This window comes from Scyliorhinus canicula, chromosome 6 (assembly GCF_902713615.1).
Source record: "Scyliorhinus canicula chromosome 6, sScyCan1.1, whole genome shotgun sequence".
NCBI classification, from domain to species: Eukaryota; Metazoa; Chordata; class Chondrichthyes; order Carcharhiniformes; family Scyliorhinidae; genus Scyliorhinus; species Scyliorhinus canicula.
This window is the reverse complement of record NC_052151.1, coordinates 61659643-61674396: the sequence shown is the minus strand read 5'-3', so window position 1 is coordinate 61674396 and position 14754 is coordinate 61659643. Positions and strand designations below refer to the sequence as shown.

General features: G+C 45.8%; 1 protein-coding gene across 6 annotated transcripts in view; it reads right to left on the bottom strand.

Moving 5' to 3' along the window:
- The window catches only part of ankrd6b (ankyrin repeat domain 6b), a 287955-nt gene that overhangs the window by 24594 nt on the left and 248607 nt on the right, over nucleotides 1-14754 (bottom strand). For all 6 annotated transcript variants that reach the window (XM_038799352.1, XM_038799357.1, XM_038799354.1 and 3 more), the window contains exon 13: nucleotides 12568-12756. In XM_038799352.1, coding sequence (XP_038655280.1) covers nucleotides 12568-12756 — 189 coding nt within the window. The remainder of the gene's footprint in view (nucleotides 1-12567; nucleotides 12757-14754) is intronic.

Sequence of the window (14754 nt, the reverse complement as noted above, 5' to 3'; positions counted from 1 at the left end):
ACCACCTCCCTTACCGGCAGGACTGGTGCGCGGGCGGGCTCCAGGGTCCTGTGGGGGGGGGGGGGGGCGATCTGGCCCCAGGGGGTGCCCACACGGTGGCCTGGCCCCCGATCGGGGCCCAATGATCCACGGGAGGGCCTGTGCCGTGGTGGCTCTCTTTTCCTTCCACGTCGGCCATAGCCTCCGCGATGGCCGACGCGGAAATGACCCCCACCCCTGCGCAGGGATGACGTCAGCAGCCGCTGACGCTCCCGCGCATGCGCGGACGTCCGCCAGCCGGCGAAGTCCCTTCGGCTCCGGCTGGCGTGGTGCCAAAGGCCTTCCACGCCAGCCGGCGGGGCAGCAACCACTCTGGCGCGGGCCTAGCCCCTCAAGATGATGGCTTGGCCCCTAAAGGTGCGGAGGATTCCACACCTTTGGGGCGGCCCGCCGCTGGAGTGGTTCACGCCACTCCATCCTGCCGGGACCCCCCACCCCGCCGGGTACGGGAGAATCACTCCGATTTTTGGAGCGCCAGAAGACCCAGGAATCCAGGAGGAGAAAGAGGCAGACGTTCTGGCCTTTGCTTCCCTGGTAGCCCGGAGACGGATATTATTAGCTTGGAGGGACTCAAAGCCCCCGAAGTCGGAGATCTGGCTCACTGACATGGCTAGATTTTTCTGTCTGGAGAAAATCAAGTTCGCCTTGAGGGTCAATGTTAGGGTTCGTTCGGAGGTGGCAGCCGTTCGTCGACTTTCTTGGGGGAAATTAACTGTCAGCATAAGGGGGGTGGGCTAGGGTTTAGAGTAGGGTGTTAGTAAAGATGGGACGTGTGAGAGAGGAAGACGGCTTTTTGGACAATATTTATATTTGTATGTACATTGTTTCTTCTGTTGTTGCTATAAAACCATAACTACCTCAATAAAATGTTTATTTTTTAAAAATCACTCCGGTGCCTTGTCTCACCTCATTCCGGCAATCTCTTCCTGAGCAACATGCGAGCCATACCCTATCTTCCCCTAACTATTGGGCACTGTGTTCTCTCCCTGGTTTTTCCCTGAGTGCCGCACTCTTCAAGCACTTTTCTCCTCACAAATCAAAATCTCTCCATCTTTAAAAGCCGATTTAAAGCCTGCCCTTTTGACTGTGCCTCGGTCACTTGACCTAACATTTCCCACACTAATGATCTATCCGGTGAACTTCGGGATGTTATTCTTTAAACTATAATAACGTGGTTGCAATGGCAGATATTATGATACCCCATAAGATTTATTAATCAAATGTTGCATGACTAACAAATAAATAAAAGCCAGCTTCACAAATGGAGATACCCATCACGATACTGATGACGAGTTTATATCACACATACAAAAAAATATATTTTTAAACAAACATTTTCATTGAATTAGAAGAGCGAACCTAACGTTATGTGAACAATTTTCTTATTTGCTCAACATGAAAAATCATGTTAGGAAGTCTGCAAATCAAGCTGCTGGGAAATCCACACAGATGTTTGTTTGCTGATATCCAATGATATTTGTGGAAACACAGCTTTCTGACCTGAAGTTGGAAAGTTTATCTGCAATTTGGCAGCACTGGGAATGGGTGCCTTCAGTTATGTATAGGCTGGAAATTATTTATTGAAGTCATTCATATGTTCTGCAAGCACAGAGCACCGATAATATTCCAGTCAGACCACTCTTTCCCTTAGGGGCATTGGCTTGCAGGGATCCCGGCTCATGTTAACTGCACAAGTCAGATCCCAGAGTGAAACCTGGCTTGATAGATCCCAACATTTTAAAGAAACGGTGGAAGTAAGTTGCTGAATTCTCAGGTGTCTGTTGATGAACATTTAACACATATAAGAATAAAAAATCCACTATATTAATCAGACAGAAAGGTTGGACAGATCACAGTACAAATACAAACCAACCCTTCAAATTCACATTATTCCTTTACCCCAGCACTATCTTTACAGACTCACAAACCAGTGAAGAGATACCACAAGCTTGAGCAGCACCCTGACCTGGAGTAGAGGCGACAAGGGAGAGAGCTGATTATTGGGAAATTGAAAACAACTTGAGAGTGCAGTGAGAAATCAGAGTGCGAGCTTGGTGTTTGGAGCTCCTGAGGTGTGTCAGGATTCAAAAGTGATGTGGGGAAAGTGGAAGAAGCTGATTGAGTGAGTAAGGTTGGATGGATATTTGCTACTTGCCACTTATAATTTGTGAGGCCTTTATTTTGTGGTTTGTAGTTTGTAAGGGCTATATTATGTAGTAATGAGAATCATGGAAAGAGGTCCCTTGAGCAATTGATATTATTTGATTTTAATTATCTTCCAAAAGTTTTAAAGAGAAAAGTCATGGCAGGACAGCTCAAAGCCGTAGTATGCTCCTCCTGCTCCAGGTGGGAAATCAGGAACATTTCCAGTGCCCGGGGCCAGCATGCATGCAGAAAGTGATCCAGTTGCAGCTCCTGGAAGCACATGTTTTGGAGATGGAGCAGTATCTGGGAACACTATGGAGCAGTCACGAGGCTGAGAGCACCGTCGACAGCATGCATAGAGAGGTGGTCGCACTGCAGGCTAAGACAGGCAGGATGGAAATGGGTGACAGAGGACCTACTGGATGCAAACATCCTAGGGAAAGGGAGCTGTTGCAACATGTATGGGCGACTACTGGGGGAGGGGGGCTACCACTCAACTGGACAAAACGAGGGAGAAATGGGAGGAGGACTGGGGACTTGAAATAGGGTGGGGACTCTGAAGTGAAGGACTGCACAGGGTAAACTCCACCTCCACATGCACAAGGCTAAGGGCGCGATTCTCCGCCCCCCACGCTGGGTGGGTGAATAGCGGGAGGGCCTCCCGACATTTTTCACGCCCTCCCGCTATTCTCCCCCCCCAACGCCCGACCCGCGCCACGAATCGCCGCTCGCCGTTTTTTACGGCGAGCGGCGATTCTCCGAGGCCGATGGGCCAAGCGGCCGGGCCTTCACGCCCGTTTCAACACGGCAGCAAACACACCTGCTCGCTGCCATCGTGAAACGGGTGCCAGATGCATCTGGGGGCCCGATTGGCACAGCAGTACCACGGCCGTGCCAAGGGGGAATAGGCCCGTGATCGGTGCCCACCGATCGCAGGCAGTGCGTCCGTAATGGATGGACTCTTTTCCCTCCTCCGCCCCGCAAGATCAAGCCGCCACGTCTTGCGGGGCGGCTGAGGGAAAAGACGCCAACTGCGCATGCATGGGTTGGCGTTGTCCAACCTGCGCATGTGCGCCGACGTCATTGGCCGCGTCAGCCGGCGTGACGCTTGACGTGCGGCCTTTGACGACTGTCGTCAAGGTCGTGCCGCCGTGACGCATGGGGCCGCACTCCTAGCCCCGCCCGGGGGGGAGAATTGGCCCCGGAAGTGGGCGTGAAGGCTGCCGTGGGTCACGGCCTGTCCCACGGCAGCCTTTAAGATTCTCCGCATTTGCAGAGAATCTTGCCCTAAGTCTAATGCAGCTAAAAGTGGTACACAGAGCTCTCTTAACCAGAACCCGAATGAGCAGGTTCTTCCCAGAGGTGGAGGGCAAATGTGAACGGTGCCAAGGAAGCCTGGCCAACCACAGCCACATGTTGTGGTCTTGCCCCAGACTTGTCGGGTTCTGGACAGCCTTCTACGAGGCAATGTCCAAGGTGATGGGGATGAGGGTGGAGCCATGCCCAAGAGCGGCAGTCTTCGGGGTCTCGGAACAGCCAGTTCTATTCATCAGGAGGAAGGCCGACTCCCTTGCCTTTGCCTTCCCAATTGCACGCTGGAGAATCCTGCTTGGCTGGCGGTCAGCAGCACCTCCCAACGCTGCAGACTGGCTGACCGACCTATTGTAATTTCTCCAAATGGAGAAAATTTAATTCGCCATCCAGGGGTTGGAAGAGGGCTTCCACAAAACATTGGAGCCATTCACTTGGTTGTTCCAAGACCTGTTTGTAGCCAACAGCCAATAAGCCAAAGAACAGGAGAGAATAGTCACGATACAGCAAGAAGGGCGGGCAGGGGGGGTGAAGAGAGCAGAACAAAGCGACATGGAATCCAACCATGCCCAACAAATAGCATGTGACACGGCATCAAATCAGCGTAACTAGAGCAGGGTACAAGAACAGACGAGGGAAGAAAGCACGCCAGATGACCGGGAGAGGAGGGGGGGGGGGGGGGGGGGCAGGAAGAAAAGAGGAAGGAGGAATAGGGGACCCAGCCAGAATCAAAAACCTACTAGAAAATGAAAAACATCAAACCGTAATCACTATTGTGAATAATTTAAGACGACTGATGTTAATAACAGACCCATGTGTGAATATTTCTCTTTATCTTCTATTCTTTTCCGTTTGTACTCAAATGTATGTTGCTCTGTATACCACAAAAATCCCAATAAAAACATTTTTTTTCAATAAAGGGAGCAAATGGGTAACCACCAGGCAGAGCAAGAGGACTAGGCAGGTAGTGTGGTCACTCCACTGCAAAAAAGATGTACCGTTTTGGATACTGTTGGGCAGAATGGTCTCTCAGGAAAACGCAGCAACAGCCAAATGTGTTGCACCACGGTTGGCTCTGAGGCATAGGGAAGAGTAAAAAGCAATGGGAATGCAATAGTTACGGGGAATTCAATTTAAGGGCGTTTCTGTGGCCGCAAACAAGACTCCAGAATGGTATGTTGTCTCCCTGGTGATAGGGTCAAGGATGTCTCGGAGCGACACAGGACATTCTCAAGGGGGAGGGTGTACAGCCAGTAGTCATGGTACACATTGGTACAAATGGCATAGGTTAAAAAATGGATGAGGTCCTAAAAGTAGAATATAGGGAGTTAGGAAATAAATTGAAAAGCAGGACCTCAAAGGTAGTGATCTCAGGATTACCACCAGTGCCATGTGTTAGTCAGAGTAGAACTAGCTGAATAGATGGTGTGAGATTGAAGGGTTTCAGATTTTTGGGACATTGGGACCAGTTCTGGGGGAGGTGGGATCAATGCCAACTGGACGGGTTGCACCTGGGCAGGACTGGGACTGATGCCCTAGGGGGAGTATTTGCTAGATTGGTTGTGAAGGGTCGAAACTAAAATGGCAAGGGGATAGGATCAAGGAGCCAGAGGAGGAGTAAACAAGGATAACAACAAAGGGGGGGGGGGGGGGGGGGGGGAGGTGGAGCTGTGTTTTTGATTAGGGACAACATCACAGCAGTACAGAGAGAGGACATAACCAAGGGTTCGGCCACTGAGTCTATATGGGTTGAACTGAAAAATAAGAAGGGTGATATCACTTTGATAGGACTGTACTATAGGTACCCAAATAGTCAGTGGGAAATCGAGAAGCAAATATGTAGGGAGATTACAGATAGCTGCCGGAAAAATAGGGTGGTAATAGTAGTGGACTTTAACTTTCCCGACATTGGAATTTAGAAGGATGAGGGGGGATCTTATAGAAACATATAAAATTATGAAGGGAATAGATAGGATAGATGCGGGCAGGTTGTTTCCACTGGCGGGTGAAAGCAGAACTAGGGGGCATAGCCTCAAAATAAGGGGAAGTAGATTTAGGAGGAACTTCTTCACCCAAAGGGTTGTGAATCTATGGAATTCCTTGCCCAGTGAAGCAGTTGAGGCTCCTTCATTAAATGTTTTTAAGATAAAGATAGATAGTTTTTTGAAGAATAAAAGGATTAAGGGTGTTCGGATGGGAAAGTGTAGCTGAGTCCACAAAAGATCAGCCATGATCTCATTGAATGGCGGAACAGGCTCGAGGGGCCATATGGCCTACTCCTGCTCCTAGTTCTTATATTCTTATTAACTGGGTCAGCCATAGCACAAGGGGTTTGGATGGAGAGAAATTTGTTGAGTGTATTTAGGAAGAATTCCTCATTCAATATGTGGATGGCCCGACTGGAGTGGGGGCAAAACCTGACCTCCTCTTGGGGAATAAGGAAGGGCAGGTGACAGAAGTGTTAGTGAGGGATTCCATTAGTTTTAAGATAACTATAAGAATGATAGTTCTGGCCTAAAAGTTAAAATTCTAAATTGGGGCAAGGACAATTTCGATGGAACTTTCAAAAGTTGATTGGGGGAGCCTGTTTACAGGCAAGGGAACAGCTGGTCAGTGGGAGTCTTTCAAAAGGGTGTTAATTAGGGTTCAGGATGAGCACATGGCTCTGAGAGTTAAGGGTAAGGCTGGTAGAACTAGGGAACCCTGGATGACTCGGGACATTGAGGCCATAGTCAAAAGGAAGAAGGAGGCATATGACATGCATAGACAACTGGGATTAAGCGGATCCCTTGAAGAGTATAGGGATTGTTGGAGTAGAGTTAAGAGAGAAATCAGGAGGTCAAAAAGGGGACATGTGATTGTCTTGGCAGGTAAGGCAAAGGAAAATCCAAAGAGCTTTTACAGATACATAAAGGGCAAAACGATGACTAGGGAGATGGTAAGGCCTCTTAAGGATAAACAAGGTCATCTATGTGCAGATCCACAAGGGATGGGAGAGGTCCTAAATGAATATTTCTCATCAGTATTTACTGTTGAGAAAGGTACGAATGTTAGGGAAATTGGGGAAATAAAAAGTGATGCCTTGAGGAGTGTACATATTACAGAGAAGGAGGTGCTGGAGGTATTAAAGCGGATTAAGATAGATAAATCCCCAGGATCTGATCAAATGTATCCCAGGATGTTGTGGGAGGCTAGGGAGGAAATTGCCGGCCCCCTAGCTCAGATATTTGAATCATCGACAGCCACAGGAGAGGGGCCTGAAGATTGGAGGGTAGCAAATGTTGTGCCCTTGTTTAAGAAGGGCTGTAGGGATAAGGAACTACAGACCGGTGAGCCTTACTTCTGTAGTGGGTAAGTTGTTAGAAGGTATTCTGAGGGACAGGATGTACAGGCATTTAGACAGGCATAGGTGGGCTAATTAGGGAAAGTCAGCATAGCTTTGTAAGGGGAAAGTCATGTCTCACAAATTTGATTGAGTTTTTTGAAAGGATAATCTAGAAGGTATTTGAGGGCAGTGCAGTCGATGTTGTCTACATGGAGTTTAGCAAGGCCTTTGGCAAGGTACCGTATGGTAAGTTGTTGCAAAACGTTAAATCTCACAGAAAACAGGGCGAGGTCAACATCTTTTCCCAAAACTAGAGGGCATAGGTTTACGGTGAGAGGGGAGAGATACAAAAGAGACCAGAGGGGAAATTTCTTCACACAGAGTGTGGTGAGCATCTGGAACGGGCTGCCAGAGGCAGTGGTAGAGGCGGGTATGATTGTCTTTTAAAAAGCAGTTAGTCAGTGACATGGGTAGGGTGGGTATAGAGCGATATGGGCCAAATGCAGGCAACTGGGACTAGCTTAGTGATAGAAACTGGGTGGCATGGACAAGCTGGGCCAAACGGCTTGTTTCCATGCTATAAACATCTGTGACTCTATAACTCTATAATAACAGATAGAAAGGGGAGTAAGAAAAGTGATAGGCAGAGAAATCAAGGGCCAGAATCAAACAGGGCCACAGTGAAAATAATGGGAACGGGACAAGGAATGTTAAAAAGACAAACCTCAAGGCTTGTGCCTTAATGCGTGGAGCATTCGCAATAAAGTGAATGAATTAATCCCGCAAAGAGATGTAAATGGGTATGATATAGTCGGGATTACAGAGTCATGGCTGTAGAGTGACTAAAGATGGGAACTGAACATCCAGAGGTATTCAGGATTTAGAAAGGACAGACGAAGAGGAAAAGGCTGCATTGCTGGTTAAAGAGGACATTAACCCAATAGTGAGGGAGAAAATGAGCTCCAACAATGTAGAATCCGTAAGGGTAGAGCTGAGAAACACCAAGGGGCAAAAAACTTTAGTGAGCAAGGTATATAGAACCCCAAACTGCAGTGGTGATGTTGGGAATGGATTTAACCGGAAATTAGAGACGCACACGATAAAGAAACATTTGTAATTCTGGTTGACTTTAATCTGCATGTAGATTGGGCAAATCAAATCAGTAACAATACTGTAGAGGATAAATTCTTGGAGTGTGTACAGGATGCCTTTCTGGAGCAATATGTTGAGGAACCAACTGGAGAACAGGTCACCCTAAACTGGGTATTGTGCACTGAGAACAGAAAAATTGGCAATCTGGTTGTGCAAGGTGCCTTGGGGGTGGGCGGCCAGCCCCTCTACATCTGATGTTCAGTGGGCAGAATAGGGCGGCATCACGGTACCTGGAACACTCGAGCAGCAGTCGGGCCCATCCAGGCCCAGTCGCCCAGGAGACCGCCGCCAAAGGGGACTCAGGTCACTGTGCGGGAATCGCAGCAGGCCGCGTCCACTCCTAGGGATCCACCTAGGCATAGCGTTAGGGACCGGAAGGCCAGAAAGTAAAAATAGTCATTGTTTATTGTCACAAGTAGGCTTCAATGAAGTTACTGTGAAAAGCATACCGCCGCCTGTTCGGGGAGCCCGGTACGGGAATTGAATCCGCACTGCTGCCTTGTTCTGCATTACAAGCCAGCTGTTTAGCCCACTGTGCGGAAGCAGCAGCAATGAAATCATCTGAAGCAGTGAGAAGCCTGGCAGGAATGAGAGGCAGCAGCAGGATATTCAGTTAGACAGCTGGCAAGAGCAGGGTTAGGGTTAGATACAAGATGTCTTGTACAAGGTACAAGTCAGCTTTTCCTGCAACATTTCTAATTCATTCAGGAGACTTATAGGGACATCAAAAAAGTGCAATTCTTTATTAAGAAAGAACTATTATACCTCGTGTGGCCTCACTCTGTATCTTCCCTTCTCCTGCCAACTCTACGCTGTACACATTCCTATTCTTCTCTTCTTCTACAGGAGAGGATTTCTGTTGGATAGTCGATTGAAGCAGTGTTCACGGTTGCCAAGAAATAACGTGAACTTCAAGAATTTTACGTGCTTATACAGTACTGTCCTTCAATTTCCCTCCCCTTTAGCTGTAAACATTTTTTTTGTTTTTTTATTTTATAAATTTAGAGTACCCATTTATTTTTTTCCAATTAAGGGGCAATTTAGAGTGGCCAATTCACCTACCTTGCACATCTTTTTGGTTAGTGGGGGCTGAGACCCACGCAGACAAGGGAAGAATGTGCAAACACCACACGGATAGTGACCCGGGATCGGGATCGAACCTGGGTCCCGGTGTTGTGATGCAGCAGTGCTAACCACTGCGCCGAAGTGCTGCCCCCTTTTAGCTATAAACATAGGAAGTTATTGACTACACATTTACGGTCAAGTCTATCTCATCGGAAGGCACAGACTGGGTCTCAGCCTCTGGCAATATCCTTCTTGCCACTGAGCAACCCAGCATAATCACTCAGAGAACAAAGGTCACATGCTTTACCCTGTCTGGCAGCTGCCCTCTATTGTGAGGCCAGCACCTTGCCAAAGTTAAGTAAACATCAAGTAATCTGAAGTTCATCAGCAATGTCAAGCAATTCAATTGGATAGTCAAGGACACATCAAGATAGGATCAAGGCCCACACTGAAACCCAGCCTGATGCTAGAGTAAAGGATGAAACTCGGAAAGGAAGGAGAGAGCACTATGTGCTGTGGAATTTCCATCACTTGAAATGAATCATCTTAAGAAGCAAAAAACCTTCTGAATAAGAGAGGCTGCAATTATATACTTTTGTAAAACAGGAGAATAACATAAATTCAACATCACCCTGAATTAATAATCAATTATTAGTAAGGTTGGAGGAGCTCCAAGTGCTCACGATTGTGGAAAATACAGATCATACTTTTGAGTTTAACGCACTGGCATTGATCGGTTTTACTGAAGGGTTGAAAAATGATTCCCATTCGCCAACATCCAATAACACAGAGGGAAAGAAAAATCAGATTCAACTCAGTTGGACAGAGTTTATTTTGCCAGCCCACATTAGCATGAACCAAATTAACATTTTAAATGGGAGATATGCTAGTAGTTATATTTAGTAAGTAGTTGATTATTGGGAAATTTTATGTAAAGCTAAATTTTAGCTAAACCTGCATCTTAATGCATCCCAGAGTGCTAAAAGAGATGGCTAGGGAAATTGCAGATGCACTAGTGATAATTTACCGAAATTCACTAGACTCTGGGGTGGCCCGGTGGATTGGAAATTAGCAAACGTGACGCCACTGTTTAAAAAAGGAGGTAGGCAGAAAGCAGGAAATTATAGGCCAGTGAGCTTAACTTCGGTAGTAGGGAAGATGCTGGAATCTATCATCAAGGAAGAAATTGCGAGGCATCTGGATGGAAATTGTCCCATTGGGCAGACGCAGCATGGGTTCGTAAAGGGCAGGTCATGCCTAACTAATTTAGTGGAATTTTTTGAGGACATTACCAGTGCAGTAGATAACGGGGAGCCGATGGATGTGGTATATCTGGATTTCCAGAAAGCCTTTGACAAGGTGCCACACAAAAGGTTGCTGCATAAGATAAAGATGCATGGCATTAAGGGTAAAGTAGTAGCATGGATAGAGGATTGGTTAATTAATAGAAAGCAAAGAGTTGGGATAAATGGGTGTTTCTCTGGTTGGCAATCAGTAGCTAGTGGTGTCCCTCAGGGATCCGTGTTGGGCCCACAATTGTTCACAATTTACATAGATGATTTGGAGTTGGGGACCAAGGGCAATGTGTCCAAGTTTGCAGATGACACTAAGATGAGTGGTAAAGCGAAAAGTGCAGAGGATACTGAAAGTCTGCAGAGGGATTTGGATAGGTTAAGTGAATGGGCTAGGGTCTGGCAGATGGAATACAATGTTGACAAATGTGAGGTTATCCATTTTGGTAGGAATAACAGCAAACGGGATTATTATTTAAGCGATAAAATATTAAAGCATGCCGCTGTTCAGAGAGACTTGGGTGTGCTAGTGCATGAGTCACAGAAGGTTGGTTTACAAGTGCAACAGGTGATTAAGAAGGCAAATGGAATTTTGTCCTTCATTGCTAGAGGGATGGAGTTTAAGACTAGGGAGGTTATGTTGCAATTGTATAAGGTGTTAGTGCGGCCACACCTGAAGTATTGTGTTCAGTTTTGGTCTCCTTACTTGAGAAAGGACGTACTGGCGCTGGAGGGTGTGCAGAGGAGATTCACTAGGTTAATCCCAGAGCTGAAGGGGTTGGATTATGAGGAGAGGTTGAGTAGACTGGGACTGTACTCGTTGGAATATAGAAGGATGAGGGGGGATCTTATAGAAACATTTAAAATTATGAAGGGAATAGATAGGATAGATGCGGGCAGGTTGTTTCCACTGGCGGGTGACAGCAGAACTAGGGGACATAGCCTCAAAATAAGGGGAAGTAGATTTTGGACTGAGTTTAGGAGGAACTTCTTCACCCAAAGGGTTGTGAATCTATGGAATTCCTTGCCCAGTGAAGCAGTTGAGGCTCCTTCATTACATGTTTTTAAGGTAAAGATAGATAGTTTTTTGAAGAATAAAGGGATTAAGGGTTATGGTGTTCGGGCCGGAAAGTGGAGCTGAGTCCACAAAAGATCAGCCATGATCTAATTGAATGGCGGAGCAGGCTCGAAGGGCCAGATGGCCTACTCCTGCTCCTAGTTCTTATGTTCTTATGTTCTTAACATGTTGATAAACTTTCCTCCCCAACGCCAAAGAATAAAAGCTTGCCGAGGGATAGCTGTTTATTCTGAATTTCGGTACAGGAGACACTTCCTCCCATTAAATTTTTTTTCTTCCTTTTTTAAAAAATTTAGATTAGCCAATTATTTTTTCCAATTAAGGGGCAATTTAGCGTGGCCAATCCACCTACTCTGCACATCTTTGGGTTGTGGGGGCGAAACCCACACAGACACGGGGAGAACGTGCAAACTCCACACGGACAGTGATCCAGAGCCGGGATCGAACCTGGGACCTCAGCGCCGTGAGGCGGTTGTGCTAACCACTAGGCCACCGTGCTGCCCTCTCCCATTAAATTTAAGAGAAAAACAGGTGCAATTTGTGCCCAAATATGCAATGAGCACTGATGACAAAATGGTTTCTTACAATTATATGCCAAGGTGATGCTCGATCAATGACTCCAGAAGCGAGATTGGATGACAATTGAAGGCTTTATTGGAGTAGATGTTTCCCCCAGCAGCGCAGGTACAGAATGTAGCAGCTGGGGAGACACAGACTTTTATACTCCGCCTTACTGGGCGGAACCAGCAGGCAGGCTCCACCAATGGTCTTGCTGTCTCAGGTACCTCCCACACCAATGGTCTTACAGAATCAACCTGGGTACCGTAATACCCCTAATACCGACTACCACATAAGGATAAAAATTCATCTCCTGGATCTGCAAAACTGTGGACACCAATCAATTAAACTGAATGAAAAGGTCATCATAAAGCAAAACTATAGATAAAAACTATAATTGATAACAGGAAATGATTTCAAGAACACAGTCTAATTTTCAAGTTGGGATGATTGAGCTAAACTATTCAGGTTATGAATTTGTGATAATCTTTTGTTCTATGAGTTATATCAGTGTACTGTAGTCAGTACACTCTGGAATATATTCCAAATTGTTTGTGTGATAAAACGGAAAACAGTCAAGCAGTGTGTCCTTGTGCATTTACCTGCATGATTTTGCCATCCTTGTTCCTGTATAACGTGTAGAGCTGGTAGGCTCGGAAATTATGAGGGAGAAGAGTTTGCTGTGGACTCGGTGAACAGCAGCAATGTTTGCTTCTCCTTTTCCTGATGTGTGCATTGTCTTGTTGAGGTTGCTGGTCTGTCAATGGAGGAGGGTCAGAAAGAGCAGAACTCTGTGGAAAAGTAATGTGTTTAGCAACTTTGTATAAAATAAGTTAATGTTCTGTTATGGGCCAGGGTTTAGAGAACACCAAAGTATATCATGGAGTTCACCTGACTCACAACTTTTAATAGATTTTGGTTTACAGGTGTGATGCAACAGAGAGCTAAAAGTATTTTTAAACAAAAACAATGTTTATTCTATGAATCCAGTTAACATTTTATAAACACACAATAAACATCTCATCAACTACCAACCCTGATAACCCCCTAAAAAGATAGGTAACCTTTAGTAACTTCCTTAACAATATCCATAAGCCAAAACACTTTTTAACAAAGTCAGTAGGTTTGCACTCCTTACGGAAACAGGTATTACTTGGAAATCATCAAGTGACCTGGAGACATTCTTTATCATGCAGAGAGAGACAATCTGCTTGGTTTGAATGCAGCTCTCCAACTGAAAGCAAAACTAAAACACAGAGCCAAAAGGGCTGGTTTAGCACAGGGCTAGACCAAAAGCAGACCAAGGCAGGCCAGCAGCACGGTTCAATTCCCGTACCAGTCTCACCGAACAGGCGCTGGAATGTGCGGTTAGGGGCTTTTCACAGTAACTTCATTTGAAGCCTACTTGTGACAATAAGTGATTTTCATTTCATTTCATTTTCATTTCATTTCAAAAAGAGCTTCCAGCTCAAAATGAAAGTAAAAAGCAGAATCACATTCCGGCTCCACCCACACAATGACATCACTGCAGCCATTTGATAAAATACACTTTTCTTAAAGGGACTCTCACATGACAGTTCAAACCAAAATCAAGGAATAACACATTATTTAAGTGATAAAGCTCTTTGCTCAGTGTTTTAAACTAGTATAGCTCACTTGTTCTCAAAAATCTGCAACACTCTGACGTTCCACTATTTGTAAACTTCAAAAGGACAAAAATGTACAAACTAGGAAAAGACAAGCACATTGTCAGGAATCACTACTTCACAGTCATTAATACATAAAATATGCGTCTGCAAAGGCTAGTGAATTGGAAATAAATAACTCCGCAGCCATTCAGGAGGCAAGGGGATACAGTGGTGGGGAAATATTATTTTTTTATTAAAACTTTGCTCCTGGGTGATGAAGAACAATGGGGAAGCAATATTTATTGTCCATCCCTTATTGTCCTGAAGCATCAGCAATAAGCCAGATTGTATGCAGTCCAGACCAGACCAGACCAGGCAAGTTGGATGAGGCTCTTTTTTGAAGGACATAAGTGAATACGCTACAGTCCGGTGTTCGTCCCACAAATGATCAGATTTACTAGATTCAATTTCACACAATGCATTGGTGGGATTTGAACTCAACCTCTGGGTTGCTATTCTACTACCATAATCACAAGTCACCTACCTGTCATGGAAGGGTGAGCCAGATAAATTGATTTGCCTCCCACATTTTTTACTTATTATAAATAAAAAGATAGCTTGCATATAACTTCTGCTTTTTATAATTTGAAATTAGTTAAAGCTCTTCACAGCTCATTAAACACTAAGTGCAGTCCCTCTTAAATGGAGAGAAACGCAGAAGCCAGTTGTGTACTGTAAGATCCCACTAATAGCAATAAGGGCGGGATTCTCCGGTCTCCCTCCATTGTCAATGGGATTTCCCATTGAAGCCATCCCAAGCCGCCGGGAAACCCGCGGCCATTGAATGGCCGGAGAACTCCGGCCAAGATTACTGATCAGATATTCTGTGTTAGTGAAACTGGCTGAAACATATGTTTTAGCCAGGATACTGAATTTCTCTGTTCTTCTTGTAGGCAGCAGGGTGGCACAGTGGGATAGCCCTGTTGCCTTACGGCGCCGAGGTCCCAGGTTCGAATCCTGGCTCTGGGTCACTGTCCGTGTGGAGTTTGCACATTCTCCCGGTGTTTGCATAGTTTCGTCCCCACAACCCAAAGATGTGCAAAGATAGGTGGATTGGCCACGCTAAATTGCCCCTTAATTGGAAAAAATGAATTGGGTACT